The sequence below is a fragment of the Ambystoma mexicanum genome, chromosome 2q, assembly GCF_040938575.1.
Source record: "Ambystoma mexicanum isolate Mex_15411 chromosome 2q, UKY_AmexF1_1, whole genome shotgun sequence".
NCBI lineage: Eukaryota > Metazoa > Chordata > Amphibia > Caudata > Ambystomatidae > Ambystoma > Ambystoma mexicanum.
This window is the reverse complement of record NC_090924.1, coordinates 337,208,265-337,231,654: the sequence shown is the minus strand read 5'-3', so window position 1 is coordinate 337,231,654 and position 23,390 is coordinate 337,208,265. Positions and strand designations below refer to the sequence as shown.

The following is a 23,390-nucleotide window of genomic DNA, read 5'->3' as shown; positions in this document are numbered from 1 at the left end:
TATGGGAGACTCCTTTCCAAAAGGGGGAGCTCTGAGCAGGGAGAGTTTTAGTACAAGATCGTTTGTATCTAGATGGAGGAGGATGGAGCGCAAGTTCTGTTTGGAGGACCACAGGCATTTGGATCGGTGTAAGGTCTAAGGATTTTTATCGTAGCAGAGTCTGCAACCATGGATGACCTTATGGAAGGTGGACCAGCGGCAAAGTCTTAAAGTATGACCTTTCTGTGATTGGCATCCAGTGCATGGATGCCAGTGCTGTCGTCAAAACATGAACATTTTTAGTCATCATTTTTATCCTTCCAAACCTAAGGCAGACATTTCTTTCCAATGTCATCCTGACACTGATGGTCCGTATCTCTTTCGAAGTCAAATGCGCCCCTGATTTGCCTCACACCTAGTCAGGAACATATCTATACCTCTTGGCTGGTATTTCAACTTTGGAGCACTCTGTGGGACATGTGCACTACGTAAACCTAATTGTACACATTTTTTTTTAATAAAAAAAAGAAAGCACTCCTTCCCCTGTATTACCCATTTTTGCTGAATGATATTTTCGCAGAATTTTTTTGTCACATTTTTTACCACTTTTTTTTACAGCAAACATATAGATGGTAAGTTTGGGTAAGGTACTTAGAAGGAGGTCGTGTGGGGTCTGCCCCCGCTTTTTGCAGTCAAAAAGTTGTAAAATCGGCAAAATAAATGTAGCAAAATGCAAACAAAATTCGAGGAATGTTCATAGATCCCTTTGCCCAATTTGTCCCATGTCTTGTGGGCATTGCCATAGTTTCATGGTAGAGAAAATTTGATCAATCAATACACTGAGCACCACAGACTCTGTCTCCATGCACATCTGAGTTCTCTTTCAATGGCTAGCACTGTCTGGTACTTTCCTTTAACTAGATGGTTTGCAACAAAGTAGCTTTCATACCTTCTCTGATACTGACCTGAAATCTGACCTCCTTTGAAGGGTACAAATACAATTGGCCAATATTGGGGTTTTGCATTCTGCCGGGCATATTCTATGATAGTGCCCAGTAAAAACAAAGTAGGCACATGGGTGCCCTGCCTTACACAGAGATCATATCATAGAGTACATTAGATTACATTGTTTTTCAAGGATGCATATATCTCAGACCGCAGAGATGCCATTCCCAGACGGTATTTGCTCTTGGAACTGGACAGCGCTTCATTGGGGATTTAAGGCTACTGTTCACGATGAGCCCACCTTACCCAGCTGCTTGGTGCTTTTGGATGTCCACACAGAAAAAACATTACCTGTGGCATATGGCTACTACACAAGCCACGCTTTTGCTCTATTTTCTTTTTTTGTGATCATCATTTTTATTAACCCTTTATACAAACCAATACATTAACCAATACATTCATCTTGCATTGACATCTTGAGCTTGCAATACATATTATCCTATTCGTACCGGCTGAATTCCGAAAATACAACCCCCAACACTCTCTTACTCCCTGTAAGATACTCAACCCTCAACCCTATACCCTCTACCCACCCATGATAAACATGATCATATTAACATAACCAAACAGCAGTATGGAATTAGTACAGTTTACTACTGATCATGGATAATAAGCAGGAACTGTCAAGGTGCTTATCCTTGACAGTAGCAGTAACACTGATGTGTCCATGGCCTTCCTAAAACATGCCCTTCTGTTCTGTTCAGTATAGTTCATGTGCCCTTTTCCACTTTCTCCTTGCCCGTCACCTCCAGCCAGTAGTTTGTCTCCTGGACCTATATCCTCTGCTCGATGTCATCGTGGGTGCATGGTTAAAGAGGAAACGTGATCACCTCTTACTAGAGGAGCCCCACTTTACCGTCCCTAAATAGTGGGAGCACATACGACGGATATAACAAACAGCAGCAGGTAAGTGATGAACAAATAAAAAGAAGAGACAGAACTAAACAAGCTAACAAAAAAAGAGAAACTTTGCGAAATACTGTGGTCGGGTGCATAATCAGCTCCACTAGCTAAATAGATCTAGGTGATTACTACGCAGTGCGAAAATGCAAATCCAAAAATATCGAATTCCAAAATCCTGCTGCACAGTGATCACATAGATCACTTTCCTAGAATCCCACATTCCCCTACCACTTCCCCCCCTCTTACCTTTTCAGCGCCACACACAGAAGTGTGCCGCCGACTCTCCCCTATCCCTGTGGCGTCAGTTCCCTCCCACTAACGTGTGTCGGGGCTGGCACCGCAGGGTCCCTCTTTCTGTTTTTTTTATTTTTTTACTGTCCCACACTTCCAATTTCATGGAAGCGGGGACACCCCGTCAACCCCTGAAGCCCATAATGCCGATTTCTGTAGACATCTTTCGTCTAAATGCAGTTAAGAACCCCATGTGTTCTGAAACTCTTTCTCCCTATCTTGCGCTGAATGATCTATTTTTTTAACTTCACAATGCAGACTTTTTCCAACTCATGATGCCGCCCTCCCACTCCTCTACAAATTGCGCTAAAGTGGTTGGTCAAAAAATTCTGTGCTCCTCTAAGTCTGCAACATCCCCCAGTTGTGACCTAAAGTAACAATAGGATTAGAGTGACTCCCAACTTCCATCACGTCTTTACAGTCACCAGGTCTGCATCACAAGGATGAGAACCAATCCAAACATACAGAGCCACAGTCATCAGAATACTTACCTGCACTGAAAAAGAGCAGATTCAGCAACTGCACTAGTCTGAATGCAGGCTATGAGGAAAAAGGCATGTCGCCTCTTGGAATCCATAAGGAGGCATAGGGTGAAACGTAGAGGATGCAAGTGAGTGGGTACCCAGATCCGTGAGATAGGAACTCTTTCTGAAGTTTCTCAAGAAGCAGGCAGAACAATCTGGAGAGATTCCAGAGTGGCCGTATCTTGGACTGGTTCCCTGACCTTCTGGCAATCCCTAGCTCTGTTACTGAGCTGTGGACAGGAGCAAGTGTTCAGGATAAATCAGGAGATACTTCCTGCTCTAAATTCCAACTACCAAAGATATGAGGAGAAGAACAGCAGTGGGAAGCAGGGCAGCTGGAATCTGAAGAACAGTTGACTGTGTAAAGACTGGAGGCCAGAAACTGAGCACAGAGCGTGCTGGATACTGCCCTCCAGAGATCTTTGTAGCTGAGCCCAGGGAGGTTATGGGACTCCTCTCTAAGACCAGGCAGAATCTCCAACTCGAGCACACATGGACCACAAATAGAACATGCACATCAACCACATGAGGAGAACCACAACCCTCTGCAACAGGCTTCACAGAGGACGAGCCTGTATGTCCCAGCTCTGGCCCAATCAAAATGGAGATCATTATCCAACCAAGAACCTGAAGGAAGATGGCCTTTTTTTGGATGTCGCGCTCACTCTCAAAAGCAAAGTTCTAGGGGTCCATGTTCGCAGGCATGCCGCCTCCTTTACCCTCGACTGCACTGCACCGCTTTGCTTCCTCTGCTTCAGCGCCTACACCTCCCTCATAGCTGTCCCATGTTCCTGCTTTATTGTGATGCCCTTCACTACTGCCTCTATGTGTGTATACCTTGGCAGATGGTGAAAGTGTGCGCTCTTCCACAATTCTGGGTACCCTCAAAGTCTGTGCTCCAATTCTACAGTCAGGGGAAATTCATTACGGTGCTGAAACCGTTTGTTCTTTTTAGAATGTAATTCCATTCACATAGAATACACACTTGACACATATCTGACAGCCTAGGGAATGACTGCATAATATGAATATTTCTATTCTTCATTTTGTTAGTTATTTCGTACAAAATATGACTCCAACGTGTTGTCCAACGTTACAGACAGACCATGATTATATTTATGCATGTAAATGTGCCTCTAATATTGGAGTCCTATTGCTTAACCGAGTTCTGTTTAATTTCAAATATGGTCAACAAGTATGGGAAAAAGGTTCCAACATCCTAAATCCGGTGTCTAGTCAAAGGATCGAATCTAAAGGGTTGACAGGTCAAAGGATCGACACCAAAGGGTCGACAGGTCAAAGGATCGAATAAATAAAATAAAAAAATATGTGAAAAAAAAACAAAAAACAATTCGATCCTTTAGATTCGATCCTTTGACTGGCAACCCCTAAATCCAATCGATCATGCTTTTTCCAGGGCCTTGCATCAATTAGTGTATCCGTACACCTCCAGTGAACTACACATCCGTACACATACAATGCATGTTCATTGTATGGACATTGCATTGAATCGACTGGCCACATACAGTATTCCTAATTTCAATCTCAGGCTACCAATTGACCAGTGGAAAGACATTGGTATAATGTAGTTCTTTTCTGTAGGCTTTGAGTCATACCGAGGTAGGTATTCATCAAGAGGGGCAAATTATTTCTGTGCCCTGTGAACATTAAGAAGTAATAATCTTGTGTATGAACTTGGAGTCCTGGAATTGGCAAAAAGAATGTAGGGGCCAACCTCACATGGAATACAGACTGCTCTGTTTGTGACCAAATGGTGCGGAAGCTGTGGGAGCTCTGTGTTCACACAAGGGTATTGCAGTCCTTTGCAATGTGGGGACGAAGTGTTTTATGTCATCATGACATATTTATACTGAAAGTTGGATCACAAATGCATTCTCCTCTAGTTTAGCTACAGTAATGTTACTCTTGTCAGATGAAGTACACGTGAAGCCACTGGAACTGCCTCTTCTGTGAATATTTAACATGTCCATACATTATCAATTTGATGCCTATCGGATTATCTGCAGGAAAATGTTAGTTTATCCTTCTCATTTAAAATAGAAAATGGGTTCAAAATAATGAACACTTAAAACCCATCAATGCTGATATGTGCCTTATACTGCTAGAAGGATTTGGCAGGAATATATTTTAGAATTTTCTAAGAAAAGTCAGAAAGAAATTCTGAAGAAATTGGATTTAAATGTAGGTAAAAAATACAGATTCAAAACTGGGATTTAATCGGAATTAAAAACCATCTGAATTTTACTTGATAAAATCATCAAAATAATGCAGGAGTGAAATTATTGTATGCGGAGGAAATAAGTTCAATATTAATAAGGAATTCAAGACTGGCATACATTTGTGGTAAACATTGGCTTTTATCTATAGGGCAAGCAGAAATCATTATGGGGTAAATACTGAGATTAAAGATAGTTGGGATTGAGCATATATATTTGGAGTTAAATTGGAGGAAATTCACACATTGCTTAAAAAGTGGGGGAAGTTTCTCCTTTAAACATGGATGACAATGTTCTCATGTAAATGTCTGCCTCCCAGACGCAATGTTAGGATTTATCATTCTGGTCGGTCCAGTGGAAGAAATTGAACATAGCTGCCCACCGCTGCTGCTGACCTTAGTGTTTGTACCCCTGAAGGGGTTGCTCTGTCTCTCTATGTGTGCTCTCACCACACCAAGTCTTCTTGTGTTCATGATTCTCTCACTCTGTCTCCACAGATTCTCTGCCTTACACCATGCTGCACTTAATGGGAACACCGAGCTCCTCCTCCTGCTGCTGGAGTCGCAGGCCGCCGTGGACATCAAGGACAACAAAGGTGAGTACACCCGTGGCATGGGGTTATTGTGGCATCGTTGAACAGTAGGCAACCTGTCTGGGACCACAATAGACCAATGAGTGGCTCATCACTCCCAGAGTCGACGCCAGCACCTTTCCGGCTCTATTCTTTAAGATGCGGTCTAGTGATTACCTTCCTGGCAGTGGTGCCAGGAGACTTGGGTTCAAGCCTGCTTCCCCGTTTCACAGAATTGGGTGATTCTGGACTAATACCTTTATTGCCCCATGATTTGGTTCCCATTGCCCCATGATTCGGTTCCCATATCTTCAAATATTTAGAGTGATCTTTGCTATCAAACGGTAATAAGTGAGGCGTAATATAGAATGTTTATAGCAAGGACTTTGGTCATATGAGTGTGGCATGTCAAGCAAAAGAGATGTAACCATTACTGGGGAGAAAAGGTGAGTGGCAGGACTCATGACCAAAGAGAGGTGTGAGCGTTAGCAATCATCAGAGTCTCAAGCTCAGCTTTCTGAAGTATCTACACTCACTGTCACGGTTACCAGACATTTGGTCGAAAAAAATTGGTCGACCAGACAAATGGTCAAACCAATTTGGTCGAAAACCAAATGGTCGAATTTTTTTTTTTTTTTATTTTCACCCCTTTTTTTTTTTTTTGGGGGGGGTCCCCCCCAACCCCCTTTTTTTTCTAAAAACCCATTTTTGTAAAAAATGAAAACCCGAACGAAAAATAAATATATAATTAAAAAAAAAAATTTGACCATTTGGTTTTCGACCAAATTGCGTCGACCAAATGTCATTCGACCAGTTTTAGGTCGACCAAATGTCTGGACACCACTGTCACATACTCAGCATCTTCAAAGATGTCCAGAGCATATGTCTCTAAGACGTAAACTAGAGGAAATCTGCGCAGGACAGGCAGAATTAGTGCAGACATTTGCCTATCATACATGACAAGATGTGCCTTCTCTAGGAGCCCTTAATAACTGGTTGAGAGGGCAAGAGTTAATCTAGACCCGAATGTAGAGGTGAATATGGCGATTTGGAGACTGCCTAAACAAGAGATGACTAGGATACTTTCTAAACTCAGATAGCATGTCCTAGGCAAATTGTGTGTTTTGAACTGCAGCTTTTCCTATTTGTAGTAGGCCTATTTTTTAATGCGAAGGAGGGTGGAATTTTACACAATCACTTAGGGGTATTCTTAAGAGTTGTTTCTTGAGTATTAATGCAGGTCCTAATAACAGTCTTTTGTGCCACACCCTCTAACTTAAAAGGCACTTTTCTCATTGACTGTGGTTCTGATCTTGGTGGCGGATGATTCCTGTGTAATGCTCTTTAACACCATGGCAGGAAGGTGCCAGCCAATCAGGTGGCTAGCAACACGGGTTTGAACCGCCTGTGCAAGCCCGCGTTCCACCATACTATCTGACTGCCGGTTCCCCCCACTGCCATCTTCCCCCACCTCCTGTTCCCTTTTTATTTAAATGTTTACCACTTTTCCCACCCCCACTTACCTGTTTGTTGTGGCGGCGTAGGCTGCTTCCCTGCTTCCCTGGCTGCCGTCGAAAGGGAAGAGAGGCTCCGAACAGCCCCCCTGTCCCTCTCCATGAGGGCCATCTTAGAAAAGGATTACATTAATTGAACGGGACGCCTGCTGCGTCCCGTTCATTGAATGAAAACCTTTTTTAGTACCCCGGGTTACCGCTTTCATAACCCGGGGTGCTAATGACGTTAAGCATCCATCCCAGGGGCTAGAACGGGTGTTAACGTCCCGGGTGCATCGTAAAGAGCCCTTGACTCACTCAGGCTTTAAATTTATTTTTTTCCCTTAAACTGAATGGGGAAAAACTTTGTGCACGTCTGCAGGTCGAACGGCTGGACGGTTTTCACCAAATTTGCGCCACGAGCGGGGACTTGGGCCAGAAAGCGTGCTTTTGTGTGTTCGGTGGAAATCGGACGAGTAAATATGTTACAAAACACAGAAATATATGTCGCAAAAAGATTAGTGATATCTGGGTCCGCTCTGCGGACCCATTTCCCTGTTCTCTGTACAGCATGGTGACGGAGAAGTTTGGAAGCAGCCGGTGGTTGGCTGGATGGAAGCGTGCTGTGCGTCAACATTTTTTGGCAAAGCCGTCATGGTGTATCGGAGGACAGAGCAGCGGCGGCAGGGTCTGGAAAATGTACTGTATGCATTGTGTCGGCGGTCATAAAGGAAGGAATGGGTGGGTGAGTGAGAAGTGGTTCATGTGACATACATAGGCTAGTAATTTGTGTGGTGATTGGAGGCTGCTGTAGTAACGGTCCCTTAGATTGTTCCATGACCTGTTTGCGACAAACTCTTTTCATGGTGAGTGGCGGCAGGTCATTTGCAGATGGGGTGTGAATTGCACATGAGATAGGTTGGGTGGGAGCCCGGGTGGCGGTGCGCTGCAGATGGAATACGGTAGTTGGTCACATGGAGGCATGCATGGGTGAATGAAGATGCGGTGGGTCTGTGGAAGAATTACACTATTGAGTGCATGCCCGAAGCCCGTAGCCTGTAGGCTGTTGGGCATGCACTGAGGAGCGTAGGGCTGCAACATACACACTGCAGGAAGGCAAGTTTCAGTCTGCATCTGGTACAGGGTGGTGCTTGCAAAGTGCGGTGTGTGCCGATTGGTTGCAGTAGCGTTAGTGCTGCAAAGTGAATGTGGGTAGGTTGGCAGTGACATCATAGTACTTTGTTAATGGGAGTGGGTACGCCTATAGTATGTGAATGAAAGTGTATAGGGGTGCAGGAGAGAGTGTTTTCTTTCCACATTGTGTTACCTGTTGCAATTTTTTGCTGTATAGCTATGTGGTGGTGCGCAGGTTGGGTAGGAGTGTTGGTGGCAGTTGTGTGTATGTTGATGGTCCTAGTTGGTGAAATGATGAAATGCATGGCAGCATTACGTTGCTGTAGGTGTGTTCAGGGCCTATGTTGTGTGCAGAATTGCTGAAGTAGGCCGAATGTTGTGAACATTTTGTGGTTAGTGACACAATACTTTGTGAATGGCTGTGGGTAGAGGTCGTGGAGGATGTGGTATGTTTGTGAATTGTGGTAAGTGCAACCTGTGTTCATGATTGGGTGTTTTATGGCGTGGGGGAGTTGGGGTGGAGTGCTGCTACCTACGTGTGGCACATTTGTGCAAAATGGTAGATGCCCACATGGCCATCATGTTAACTGTTGCCATTTGTTGCTGTGTATCACCATGGCGGTGCACAGGTTGGGTAGGAGTGTTGGTGGCAGTGGTGTCTATGTGGATTGTCGCAGAAGCTGACATGGAGACATGCATGGTGGCATTACGTTGCCATGAGTGTGTTCAAGACCTAGACTATTGGATGCATGGCCGAAGGCCGCAGGCCGTAGGCCATGCATTTAAGAGCCAAGGCCTTGACAGTAGGCATGCCAGTGATGCATTTTTCAATGTGCATGAGTTAGAGGGTGGTGACATGTAAGGAATGGGTGTGGAGCCCATTTAAGCCGTTATAGGCCACTGTCGCAAATTGATAGTGGGTAGGTTGGCAGTGGCACAATACTTTGTGAATGGTAGTGGGTACACCCATAGTATGTGATTGAAAGTGCACAGGGATGCGGAAGAGAGTGGCTTGTTTGTACATTATGATAACTGTTGCAATTTGTTACTGCATACCTCCATGGTTGGAGATGCTGCAGTGAAATGTCACGCTGTGTGGCCACTGGGTGCAATGCTTGTATACATTTAGTATGTTACATGGTATGGTTGAAGGGCAGCTTATATGTGCTTGGATATTGTGCTGTGTGCACAATGCTTGCAGTATGGACAATGTTCTAAACATGTTGTGTTTACGTTGCCAGTGAAACAATCCTTTCTGAGTGGAAGTGGGTAAGAGAATAGTATGTGAATGAAAGGGCGTAGGGGTGCCGGAGACAGTGTAATGTTTATACATTATGACAACAGTTATACGTAATGATGTGTATGTCCATTGCGGTGTCGAGGTTGGTTAGGAGTGCTGTAGCCAGTGGTGCATATGTGCATAGTGGTAGTTGGCGATATGCTGACATGCATTGTTCAATCACGGTGGAAGGAGCAGACCCAGTGGAGCAATGCAGGTTTGGTAGTGTATGCAGCACAGGGTGGTGATCTTTGGGGAATGCGTGTGGAGCACATTGTCGACATACTACAGCAGGACAAGTGCGTTGCAAAGCGTGAATTGTGCATTCTATGGTTGTGGTGATAGTTGAAACATGCCACAGTACTTAGTGTGCAGCACGAGATGGTGCAGTGAGAAGTTGGGTAGTGTGGCCACAGGGTGTAGTGTGTACGTAATGTGAGTATGGAAGTGGGTATGGTTGAAGGGCAGCTTATATGTGGTTGGTTACTCTGCTGTGTGCACATTTATTGAAGTGGCCCAATGTTGTGAAGGTGGTGTGCATAGGTTGGCAGTGACACAATAGCTTGGGAATGGTAGTGTGTAGGGGTGGTCCAGGCTGCGCTATGTTTGTGGCATCTGCTAAGTGTGACACGTTTTCCTGAATGGGTGTTTTATGGTTTGGGGGACATGGGTAGAACTGGCGCTACGTATGTAACGTTTGTGCATAATGTTAGGTGACCACATGGTCTCTTGCTTGGATGTGTAGTGTTGCGTTGGGTGTGGAAAGGGTTGCAATGTTGTGTGCATACCTAAAGGTGTGCTGGGGCGTGTTCGGATGTTTGTGGATGCTGCAATAGTGGCTTCTTTAGCAGAGATATCTGGTGGAGGGGCTTTGCAAACAAACAGAACATGTACTGAGAGGTTTTAACAGTAAAAATGGAGTGGTGTATAGAAATGAAAGTGTGCAATGCACAGGTTTTGTATGTGAATGGTGCATGCATGTTTTGAAATGTAACAGCACCCAATTTGGTGCTACAAAAAGTGACTGTACAAAGGGAAGAAGTTTTGTCACAGCTTTATTGGGCCGTGGCCCTCACTGTAGATGGGAAAGCGCAAGTGCACATTCTCCCATTATGAGCAGGGTGAAAATGAAAATGGCATTGTAGGAAATAGACAAATAGGAGTTTAGGGCGTGGTTCATACGAAGGAGCGTTATCATTTTGTAAATAAACTGTTGTGAGGGTAGTCGAGATGGAGAGATGCACAGTGCTTATCGTCAGTGATATCTTTGTGCGCTATCTGCACAGGTGTTGCATGCTAAGAGGCGTTGCTGGTAATTTCAGGTTGGAAGGAGTGGACGCTTTCTGGGCCTGTCAGGGGGACTGCAGTTTCGGTGGGATGGTTCACCTTTGCAGATATGTGGCGTTCGTCACGAACGTGGACTGTGTCGTGGTGCACTATGGAAGTGCACATTTGGGTTATTTGTCGTGTGGACGATTAATCCGTCTACTGATGAGGTTGCTGAGTGCAGTGATGCATATTTTCCCTACTGCCAAGATGGTTTTCTCATGCATAACACCAAGAGCAGTGTGGGTCCATGACGGTGTAATTTGTCCCCAGCCAGCGGTCAGAAGGTGTGTTATAAACAGATGTATGCGTCGGTTTATGCAGACTCCTGGCATGTTCTCCACCCACTATGAGATCATGAGGTTACAAAATATGCAGTGGTTCCGTAGAAATGGCATTTAAAAAAAATTAACACATGTACGCTGGAAGACTGAATCCCCTGCCTAGTTTCATATTGTTTATAACCCACCCCACCCCCCCACCTCAACCCCCATTCACTATCACAAAAAGATAGTGGATTAAGCGGTACTCTCAGGATGGCACGTGCCACATCCTGGGTGGCTACGTGGATGTATGCGGATGGAGAAATCGTGCATACTTTCATTGAACTTTGTAGTGGACGTGCTTTGGAATGGCATGACATGTGTACTGTGAATGTGTAACGGTACATTTCAAGTGTTGCACAGTAGTGACAGTGTTCGATGATGGCGGCTTTAATGCGATTGGTGGAAGTGTGTGTGCCTATTTACCAGTGACCTAATGAAGTACAGCTGCAGAGAAGCTACTTTGTCAGGCGCAGGTGGAAAATTCTGCCCTTTACATCACCTTGCCCAATTGCCATCAAAGATATTTTTTACAAATATAAACACCTGTGGGCATTCCTATGTTCCTAAAGTCCTCTTTGATTTTATGCAAAGCAGCTGAGATCCCTTATTAGTGCTGTGTGTCCCCCTTCTCCTAGAGCTATTTCAAAAGAGTACAATAGTAGGGTATCAAACTGTCATTTTGGAATGATAACCTTCTATCAGATAATAATTGATAAGGATATTCTAAGTTTTGCTAATATGCGTTGCTCCTTGAGACAAACTGTAGAATCTGTATTATGTGTAAATATACTGAAGCTGTCTGAAACAGTGTGTCTGGTTCACGATTACAACCATTTGAATGTTATGGCGATTTTGTGAAAAACTAAATCAGCACCCAAGTCTGGTGTACATTTTGTACTTAAAGATTCAAGTGCACAAGCATTTTATCATAGATATATTTGACAAATATAAACATGTGTGGGCATTCCTATGTTCCCAAGCCTCAACAACCAGGCCATCACATCGCCCCTCGCGCCACCTGACTCGCTAGATACAGCCCACCTCTCTCCTCCCCGCCACCCAGTACAGCTGTACCCCTCCTCTGTGCCCCTCTGTATCCCACCACCGCTGTATATCTGTTCTAGTGTTACCTCTGAAAAGCACTCAGTTGTATATCTGTATTGGTGTATATCTCTGTAAAGAGCTCCGTTGCTTCTCGAAGCTAGGTCCATGCTCAATAAATACCATAAAAATAATAATAATAATACTGATCTTTTGAAATTAACAATGGACGTTTTAAAAAGAGCCTGTTTACAATGTTAATACATTTAAATCCTTTTTTTGTTTATTTAAAAGCTTCTTCTGCAAACTCCCTTCCTTTCAAGTCATATGTGTTTTTTGGTGGCTCCAGCAAATGCATACCTGACCACGTAACTCTCTTCATATTGAAAGGGAGTGAGAGCCACAGAGAGAAATAAAGACACAGAAAGAGTGATAGAGCAAGTGAGAGAGTTAGACAGATAGAGAGATAGATAAGATAGAGGGAGAGAGAGATAGAGAGATGGATAAGATAGAGCGAGCGCGCACGAGAGAGAGATGGATAAGATAAGATAGAGCGAGAGAGAGAGTGAGAGAGAGATAGAGAGATGGATAAGATACGATAGAGCGAAAAAAGGAGAGAGAGACACAGAGAGGTGAGATTAGCAGATGATACGCCAGGTACAGTTTGTTCCAACATATTTTACCAAATGGACAATCATTATTGCTCTCTTTATTTGTTTGTACTTATTTTAGGGTTGTGTAAAAGGGTGCTTCTGTAAGGAACACTGTTCATCGAGTCAATAACATTATTCTGAGCCTTCCAATCACTGGGCCCTTTAATATTGATTACACAGTGATAGGTGGGCCCATAAACCAGGTGGTGGCGGAAGGTGGAAACATGAAATGGGCACAGAAGATAGTGGCAATACTGTGATAACGCAGTGTACCCAGTTATATAATTCTAGTCATGGGGAGCAAGGAGAGTCGAGTAGTGAAAGCGTGAGGGATAGGGTGAGCTAGGGATATGAAACTCACCACGTGAGGCGGGAAGCAGTGGGAGATAGAGGCTACAAGGGCGATGTTTGCAGTCTTCGAAGATCAGAAGAAGGAATTTGAAGAAGAAATGGTGCTGCATGGAGAGCCATCCCACATGGAAGCGATAGACAGGGGGTGGAGATGAGGGAGGAGCGTTAAAGAGAGTGGTGGCAAAAGGATTAATGGGCGAGTCCAATGAGGAGAATGGAGCTGTAGTTCCTTCTGCTGAGGCCAAGAGCGGAAATCAAGGTTTAGTTAGAGTGTGAGGTAAAGTGGGCATGGATCTCTCAGGTATTCAAGAGGTTGATTGATATGGGCCCCAGTGGCAGCGGAGGTAATGAACAGGTTGAGTTTGTGATTGCTATCGAAAAGGGTGCCAAGGTTCTGAGTCACTCTGAGCATGCTTAGACAAGAGAGCATTACATATATGGGGAAAATGTGCCAGACTGTAGCCGGTCAGCACATGTTAAGAGCAAGGGGCCCTATTATTGTGAGATAATATCACCAGGAACATGCTTGTTATGGCCCATGCCGTGATAAGAGTATTATAAAGGCAATCTCTCCACCCATCCAGGGTAGTTTAAGTGGGTGTCTGACTCAGAACCAGTATCCACTTTGCCGCCTTGTAGGTAGTGCCCTGCTCGTATAGTTGGGCAGGTTGAGACGCTGCTTGGAGCAGTGAGCTGGTATAATGGATAACTGGTTTGGTCCATCAAAACAGTATGAGGAGTCCAGTTGCTATGCTTGCAGCAACGGGATGACTCTTTCGAAAGGTGCATCTGTACGTCTTTCTGAACCATGTGTGGCTCTGTTGTATCTTTGTGAGCTGTGAGATTGTTCCGAAGTGTTGTCTTGAGCTCACGTATTGCTCTGTTGCTCCTCCTCCTCCTCTTCCTCTTCCTCCTACTTCTACTCTACAGTTTTTCTTTATTTTGAACCTTTTCGGCTTGATCAGCATGGACTTGAGCGAGCTTAGGTTCTGTATGGTGTCATAATGTGAAGCTATTATTTTCAGGTTGTTTTGGACACTGTCCTCACAGGCCATAAGTAGTGGGACTTTAGCTATTATTCCATGCTATTATCCTTCTGAAAAGTGTTCAAGTGGCCTGAAGGAGTTGTGAAATGCTACTCAATTAGCTACATGTGCACCTGTTGTTGTCCACCATTGACAGAGCGTTGTCCTCTCTCTTCCGCAGGTATGCGGGCTCTGCACTATGCCGCCTGGCAGGGCAAGAAGGAGCCCATGAAACTGCTGCTGAAGTCTGGCTCAGCCGTGAACATCCAGTCAGATGAAGGGCAAATCCCTCTGCACTTGGCCGCCCAACATGGGCACTATGACGTGGTAAGAGGGCCCATACTTCCCCCGACACCTCACCACTGACTGCACCACTCTGTGATTCATTCATGCTCTAGAAGCACGTCACTTCCATGAGCAATGCCATTGCAGCTTGATATTTGCTAAAGGTTGATTTACAACACCACACAGCGGCCCACAGAACGACATTTGAGACATAGTTAACTCTTACTAAACATAATGACAGACCCACTGCTGCACCAAGCAACCCAAACATGGTGCAAAGTCTGAGACTTTTGAAAGCCTCAGGTCAACACCACAGTAGAGTCGTGTTAAAGCTAGTTCCCAGGTCAATGCCCACAAATGTCCATTTGTACACAAAACACAAACACCATGGTAGACCCAACCGCTTGATGATGGCATAATGGTAGGGCTACATACAGCATTAAATGTACTGCAGGGATTATCCTTCCAAGCTACTATTACAGATGAGTAACTTGCCTGATGCTGCTGATGCCCTCTACTTCATTGCTGGCCATGTGATTGCCCCATCGCGTGGTTGCTTGGCACTGGCCTACCTTCGAGTAAAAGAGAGAATCTCTGAGGGGAAGCTGCTGCTGCAACCCATGTCTACTGCTCCAGCATCTGTCCCCTCAGTGTTCGCTCTGTGAAGGATTCAGTGCTACCCCATGACCTATTTTCTGGCCTCCAGCACTATAAAATGCTACATCCAGCCACTGGTTTGTCATCAGACATTTGGGGAGGGGGCATTTTATTCAAAATGCCCCCTAAGAGAGATTAGTACTGCTTTAGGCAATACGGCCCTGCCAGTGGTTGGATGCAAAGATGTCTCCACTGCTCTGTTACCAAAGCGATGAGGGCACAGGCACTGTCTACTCATCCCCCCTCTAAAGGAGATGGTATTATTCCTGCAGTCAATATCTGTTCAATGCTGGTCTGTGATGCGGAATATGCTGCCCTCAATGCTTCACAACAACCGCAAGAAGGACTAGCCACTGCTCTAGGTCCCCTCACGCCCCGCGAGTAGGCAAATACCATTCCAAGCCCTGTCAGTTCCTATGCGGACGAAATACTGCTCCGACCCACCATTTACCTTGGGTTTGCTCTTTGAGAAGTTCAATACTGATCGATTCCCGTTCTGCCCAGCTATAGTCCTTTGTGAGTAGCAAATACTGTTGCAGGCCCTTTCTGCTCAGGACAAGCCATGTGCAGAGCAGCGAATCACTGTTTGAACAGCTCCCTCATACGAGTCACCTTGTGCCCCAACAAGTGGAAACCCTGTCCTTCCATGGACAATGCTGAGGCTTGACTGTTGGCCAACCAAGTCTGCGCGTTCCTTGTTCTTTTCATGATGCTGGTCCCCAAGACCTCTTTATCATGCTGTGTAGTACTGGCCAGTCCTGAGCACACCCTACCCCAGGACCGTGCTCACTGATCTCGGGTTCATTCACCTCCTCACTGGACTGGCTCAACAAGAACCCCCAGCCACACACATAGTCTTGGCCCAGCAAACTGTACGACCCTATCAGGCAGTGTTGTCCTTCCATTGTCTCTAACTTGAGTATCCACGCCGTATTTACAGGCTGTGCTGGTCAATAGAGAACTCAGACTGCTCAAGCCCACCAATGCCTGAGACTCCCGACAGCCACTGTAAGGCGATTCAGTTCTCAGACTCCACACTGGCAGTTTAAGAGGATTACGGTCTCATACTCCAGACTGGCAGTTTAAGGCGATTAAGTTCTCAGACTCCACACTGGCATTTTAAGGCAATTAAGGTCTCAGACTCCAGACTGGCAGTATATGGTGAAAGGTCTCAGGCTCCTAGCTGGCAGAGTATGGCGGTCAAGGTCCCAGGCTCCAGACTGGCATTGTAAAATGATTAAAATATCAGACTCCTGACTGGCAGTGTAAGGCAATTAAAATATCAGACTCCTGACTGGCAGTGTAAGGCGATTAAAATATCAGACTCCTGGCTGGTATTGTAAGGCATTTAAGGTCTCAGACTCCGGACAGCTAGGTTAAGCCAATTAAGCATTCAGAACCCTGAGTGACATTCTAAGGCGATTATGGTCTCAGATTCTGGACTTTCACTGTAAGGCGACTAAGATATCAGAATCCAGACTGGAAGTGTAAGGTGCCTAACGTCTCAGGCTCCTGACTAGCAGTGTATGGCAATTAAGCTCTCAAACTGCTGACTGGCAATTTAAGGTGATGTTGGTTCCTGACTGGTGACTGCCAGTGTAAAGTGATGAAGATTTCAAACGCCAGGCTGGCGTTGTAAGGTGATTAAGGTCTCAGACTCCTGACTGGCTGTTTAATGCAGTCAAGTTTTGGGCTCCTGACTGGCGGTGCAAGGATGTTAATGTCCCATGCTCCTGACTGGCATTGTAAGGCAATTTAGGTCTCAGGCTCCTGACTGGCAGTTTAAGGTGATTAAGGTCTCAGAACCCTGACAAATGTAAAACCACTATGGTCTCAGGCCCCTGACTGGCAGTGTAAGGCGATTAAGATCTCACACTCCTGACTTGAAGTTTAAGATGACTCAGGTCCCAGACTCCTGACTACCTGTGAAACGTGATTAAGGTCCAAGGCTCCTGACCGGCAATGTAAAGCGATTAAGTTCTCAGGCGCCTGGCTGGCAGTGTAAGGCAGTTAAGTTCTCAGGCCCCTGACTGGCAGTGTAAGGCAGTAAAGTTCTCAGGCTCCTGACTGGCCACGTGAACGTTCTCAGGCCCCTGACTGGCAGTGTAAAAGTTTTCAGACTCCTGACTGGCAGTGCAATGCAGTTAAGATCTCAGGCCCTTGAATGGCAGTGCAAGACAATTAAGTTGTCATACTCCAGAACGCCAGTGTACGGCGACTAAACTTTGGTTCCTGACTTTCAGACTAAGGTGATGAAAGACTCAGGATCATGACTGACAGTATTTTCCCACCAGGAACCAATCCTCTTGATTGACATTCTTAGCCTATAAATGCCTCAGGTTCTTATCGGTGCTGGGTGCTTAACCCCGATTTAGAAATATTTATGTGTGCATGAAAACTGGTAGGAGGAGCAATTACGTGCTGACGTGTGGTTATCTCTCAGGTGTGTTCTTTTCTTTTGTCTAGTCAGAGATGTTGCTGCAACACCAGTCCAACCCATGCATCATGGACATTTCTGGAAAAACACCCTTGGATCTGGCTTGCGAGTTTGGACGAGTTGGGGTAAGTCTTCCATGACGTCGTCAGAGATACCCGACCATTGCACGTGCTATGATTGTTGCAATTACTGCTCTCTGCCAGAACCCCACCTACTGCAGCAGCCACTAGGGCACTTCAGGGGGAGGGCACAGTATCAACACATAGTGGCCAGTCAGGGCATGACACTGGGAGGGGGTAAGGTTCTAGAAGGAGGCTCCGCTGCCACATGAGTGTTTGCAGCGTCTGTTCCTTCTATGGGCGGGAGTCTACACCTTGAGGCACGTCAATCAAGTTCTCTTCATCTTGTTTCTTTTTTTTTAAATCACTTTATTTAACATTTTAAACACCAATCAAAACTCAGTACAACAATTTCCATATCACAACATTATGTCCAAATTGCAAAACTTATAATAGCATTAGAACTAAAATAGACTAATTAAATAGATAACAATATGGATATTTAAAACTCATGTAAATAAAATAACATTTTACAACCTTATAAAAGATCCATGACACACAACCAAAAAGACAAAACAACAGAAAAACGCACAACTAACAGTCCCCCACCACCATAAAAACATCCCCCACTCAAGGGACAGACCATCAAACACTGGAACCTGTACTCTCAACCGTATAGGTCTTTAAAAGGTCCCCAACGCCGAGAATAATGTCCCTCCCTTCCTTGTACAAATAGCATAACTTTTTCATAGTTCGACATGATTTGCATGTCCAATAGCCACTCCTCTACACCAGGTTTCTTTCTAGATTTCCAAACTCGCAATATCTGTTTCAACGCTAAAACCAAAACCCTATTATTCCAATCTGCACTATCCCTAGCCCTGTCCCCACTCCCCCTGTTGGATAACAATATGGTCGTGCACAGAATGGAAAGTGCGAGGAAGTTTCTCCTCCACTAAAACGTCTAACCTATCCAACACACCAGACCAAAAATCAGACAGTCTTGAGCACATCCATAACATATGCATCAAAGAACCCCCACCGCATCCACAAACCCAACAAGAATCAGAATCGGAAAGTCCCAACCTAGCCATCTTGGACGGTGTCCAATATAATCTGCAGAGGACCCTTTGTCTAATATATTGCAGCTGTAAATCCATCTTTGCTTGCACCCCTACATGAAGTAAATAGACCCATTCCTGAATAGGGATATCCGTACCAAGGTCATTCAGCAAGCCTGGCGAAGTTTATCCCAAGCCCCCACATCCGTTCCTTCCATCAGCATTAACTTCATATACGTGGAAACCACAAACGAGGTAGAGCGGAGAATTTCACACAATGAAGGTCTCTCATTCATGACCCCATCCAACAACCCTGTCCTTTCAGTCAAGAGAGCATTCAAGGCATCATAACGACCTCTTTCCCCAGCCCCAATCCCAAAAGACGTTCTCAATTGGTCAAAGGGGATCATGTGATCGTTTAGCCACACATCACAAATTCTAAGTATGCCCCTACTGATCCAACTCTTGCAGCATAAGGGCCTATTCGCTAACTGCAAACACACATTATGCGACAAAGATGCATCATAATGCCTCGAAGCATTCCCACCATCAATCTCCATAAAGCGCAATAACGCCTCCCTAGAAGTGCACATTGTAGGCAGCTTCTTCGCTGAATATGGTACTTTTGACATAGAGTATATATCCCTAAGAGCATAAGGTGAAAATCGGGTACTCTGAATAAAATGGCAATTGGGAACATATTCAATAATATCAGAGAAGTATGAGGTTGATTTCTTCAAGAGAAAGCCAGTGCAATAATTCATCAAGATCGGGTATCCAAATCCCCCATCCTTCACAGGACATGTTAAAATAAATGTAGGAAATTTAGGCCTTTTACCTTCCCCCCAAAGAAATTCTTGGAAGGCTTTGTCAACAGGAGTAATTTTTTTTCTCGTGAATTTTAGTGGGATGGACTGTATGATGTAGAGAATCTTTGTTAAAAGTACCATTTTCATGGCATTAATCTTGGCCCATATCCCCATCTTCAACTGGCCCCACTTTAATATGTCGCTTTTAATTACCTCCAATATTCGTGATATGTTGAAAGCAGCCATTCTTTTCAAATCTCGGACCAAGTGAATACCCAGATACTTCATTGTCCCTATTTCCCAGTGGCAGTTCCAAGAACCCAAAACATCACGTGGGATACTAACATCCAGAGGGAAGGCCACTGTTTTCCCCCAATTTATCTTGTGGCCTGACAACTGACCTACCTCTTCAAACATCCGTTTAAGTTTCACACATACCTCCGCCGGATTAGACAAGATAAAAGTCATGTCATCAGCGTAGCACAAAACCTTTATCTCATTATTTCCAAATCGAAGGCCATGAAGGCCCTGTTCATGTTTCAAGTATAAAATGAGGGGTTCCAATGCCAGATTAAACAGGTATGGAGACAATGGGCAACCCTGTCTAGTCCCCCTAGACAACAAGAATGAGGAGGACATAACCCCATTCACCCATACCTTCGCACTAATATCGGAGTTCAATGCTCTTATAGTCCTTATGAATGTGTCACCAAATCCCATCCTCTTAAGAGTGTGATAAAGAAAAGACCAATTGACCCCGTCAAAGGCCTTTTCCGCATCCATAAAAAGCAACAAGGTATCCCGAGTCTTTGGCTTCGGTAGACCCATAATGTCAATCAACGTCCTAATATTATCGTAACCATATCTACCTCTCATAAATCCAACCCGCGAACTACCAATCAGCTTACCAATGCACGCATCCAGTCTATTAGTCAATATTCTAGTAAAAATGTTGAGGTCCACATTCAGAAGTGAGACCGGCCTATAATTCTCACATTTTCTACCATCTCTTCCCGGTTTCGGAAGAACGATAACACAAGCCTCTTTCATGGTGGGACAGATTATCCCGTTCTTCATAAAGCCATTATACAGGGTGCACAGGAACGGTACCAGCACATCACTCAACGTCTGGTAAAACTCTGCCGGGAGACCATCTATCCCCGGTGACTTACCCTTATTGAGCTGACCAATTGCTATCAATAATTCCTCCTCCGTAATAGGGCTATCCACCATCACAGACTGATCCTCACTCAAATTTGGCATAACAATCTTATCAAAAAAGGAGTCCATATCATCTGGAGTCAGGAATTGATCCTCCCAATATAAAGTATCATAAAATTTCCTAAAACCCTCACATATCTTACCCTTTTTAATAATATGTTCACCATTGTCATCTACCAATTTTTGAACAAAGGAGCTATCCGTTAGGCCCCGCAACCTATTTGCCAGAAGTTTCTCATTTTTGTCACCTTGCTCCCAGAACTTTTGCTTCATAAAGAACATGCCCTTTTCATATTGGGCATCCATTTTTTGCTTGAGTAGTTCTTTGAGTCTTCCCACCACTATCCTATCCCCATCACTCTTAGATACTGCATAATTTTTCTGTGCTTCCTCCAACTCCCTTTCCAATTTTTAAAGCTCAGTCAAGCTCTTTTTCCTAACCCGGGATGTAATATTCATCAGTTCCCCCCGCACAGTCGCCTTATAACTTTCCCAGACCATGATATCAGAAGCTGGGCCAACATTAATTTCAAAGTAATTATTTGTGAAACCCTCCAGAGAGTCCGCTACCCCCTGTTCTTGTAATACATAAGTTTTAGTTTGGCCACTTAGAAAACCCGACCTTTCCTGCTCTTGCATCGTCATCAGAGAGTGGTCCGAAATACTTCTTTCCTAAATAGTCACATCCTGTAATTTACCAGCCAACCTATCAGAAATAAGAAAATAATCAATCCTCGAGTGAGAGTCATGCACCGGCGAGTAAAAGGAAAATTCCCTCTCCTCCGGATGAACAAACCTCCAAGCATCAATTAAATCCAAGCTATCCATAAACACTTTAAAGGTCCTACTTGCGCTCTCAGCAATATATCTACATTGTGCCGAACGGTCAATTTTCCCGTCAATCACACAATTGAAGTCACCCCCTAAAATCACATATTCCCCGCCCATCTCTCTCAAAAGTAAGGACAGTTTCCCAAAGAAAGGACTACCACTACTACACGGACCATAAATAGAACCTATCGTAATTAGCTTATCTTCATATTTAACATCAATAAGAAGTACCCTCCCTTCCTCATCCATCACTACCTTTTCAATCTGAAGCAGCAGACATTTGCGCAGTAGTACATCCACTCCCCTTGATTTAGAACTGTGGCAATTTTGAAAGGTCTTAGTATACCATCTATTTTTGAGCAGGTGTATTGAATCATCCAACAAATGAGTTTCCTGAATAAGGGCAATATCTATCTTTTCCCTCTTCAGCCTGTTCAGTACCTCTTTCCTTTTCCTTGGAATGTTAAGGCCTATAACATTCCAGGAACATACCCTCAGATCACCCATCGACATGCGCTATACAACCCAAAACCATCCATACTGTTTCAGAACATATTCAATTCAAAGGATGAAAGGGGAAAGCGAATAGACTGAGTTGTGTAGACACCACAGGACAACACACAACAAACACAAACACACCAAACCCTTGAACAAACATATAGTAAACTCAACAGCACACCCTGCAAAACTGTAAGGTGATAGTGAGTACATTTATTTACAAAAACTCCAAAGTCTTGAACTGCAATTGCCCCAGAAGCCACACCCAATTCTTATTCAGTAATAACAAATAACAATAACCTATCCCATATTACCCTTAACAATATCTACAAAGAACTCCAAATCAGTATGAAGACCATGAGTAACCCTCCATTTTCCCACCCGGAGCCCAATTCCATTTCAAAGCCAGCATTAGTGAAGCTAAAAGGTGCGTGACCTAGTAACTTCATCCCAAAACCGCCAACTTATAATACCATAGACCCAACAGTAGTCTGTCATTGCAATTTAACCATCCTAAATATCTCATTCAAATCCCAAAAATATATACAGTGTGAAAAAACATATACCGTATCCCACATCCAAGCAATGCTGATAATAACTCCCCATCCCCAGCCTCCCTGCAAACCTGCAAAGGCGTGCATTCATAGCAGCGCTCCATGGCACGAAGACTTCAACTCATCTGCAACACAACCACCCGCACCCACTAGTATAAACCAGTGAGAGATGGATGGCAAGGTAGACTGCTCAACATGAGACTTCTAAAATAATGGCCTCCATCTTGTTTCTTACTACTCTGGCTATAGCTCATTCATCTTTCTTGTTTCCCCTTCCCAATTGGCCCCCTTTACATGCGCCCTTCTTTTTCTTTCCTTTTCTCGTTCTCACTTCCCTTCCCTTTTCTCTTTCACTTTCCCTCTATCTTACCCATCCCCCTTCCTTTACAATATCCTTTTACATTAGTTTTCTCTTTGCCTTTTCATTTACCGCATGCTTTCCCTATACCTAACCCTTTCCTGTTCCATTGCTTTGTTTTTGCCTCCCCTTTCCCTTTCCTTTCCTTCCTCTCCTTGCGTTATTTGTCTCCCCTTTCAATATGCCTTTCTTCTTTTCTGCCCTTTAATTGTCTCCTTTCTTACTTTCTGTTCCCTTTAATTGTGTCACATTTCTTTTCTTCTATCTATTCCTTTAATTCTCCCCTTCCCCGCCTTCTCCCACTTTTGCTTCCTTCTCCTTTTCACTCCCTTCTTTCACTGCCTTTTCTTTACATGTACCTATTCGTTTTACTTCTCTCTTTTCGCTTTACTTCTATCCTTTACTTTATATCCTTTCAGTCTCCCAATCCTTCTCTCCCAATGCAGCCTCCTTTTATTACCTTCCTTCTTGCTCCTTCCCTT

General features: G+C 44.4%; 1 protein-coding gene across 6 annotated transcripts in view; it reads left to right on the top strand.

The window, feature by feature from the left end:
- Positions 1-23,390, top strand: part of CASKIN1 (CASK interacting protein 1) — a 1,401,469-nt gene that overhangs the window by 714,176 nt on the left and 663,903 nt on the right. For all 6 annotated transcript variants that reach the window (XM_069647339.1, XM_069647342.1, XM_069647341.1 and 3 more), the window contains exons 3-5: positions 5,437-5,534; positions 14,320-14,465; positions 17,547-17,642. In XM_069647339.1, the coding sequence (XP_069503440.1) occupies positions 5,437-5,534; positions 14,320-14,465; positions 17,547-17,642 (340 nt within the window). The remainder of the gene's footprint in view (positions 1-5,436; positions 5,535-14,319; positions 14,466-17,546; positions 17,643-23,390) is intronic.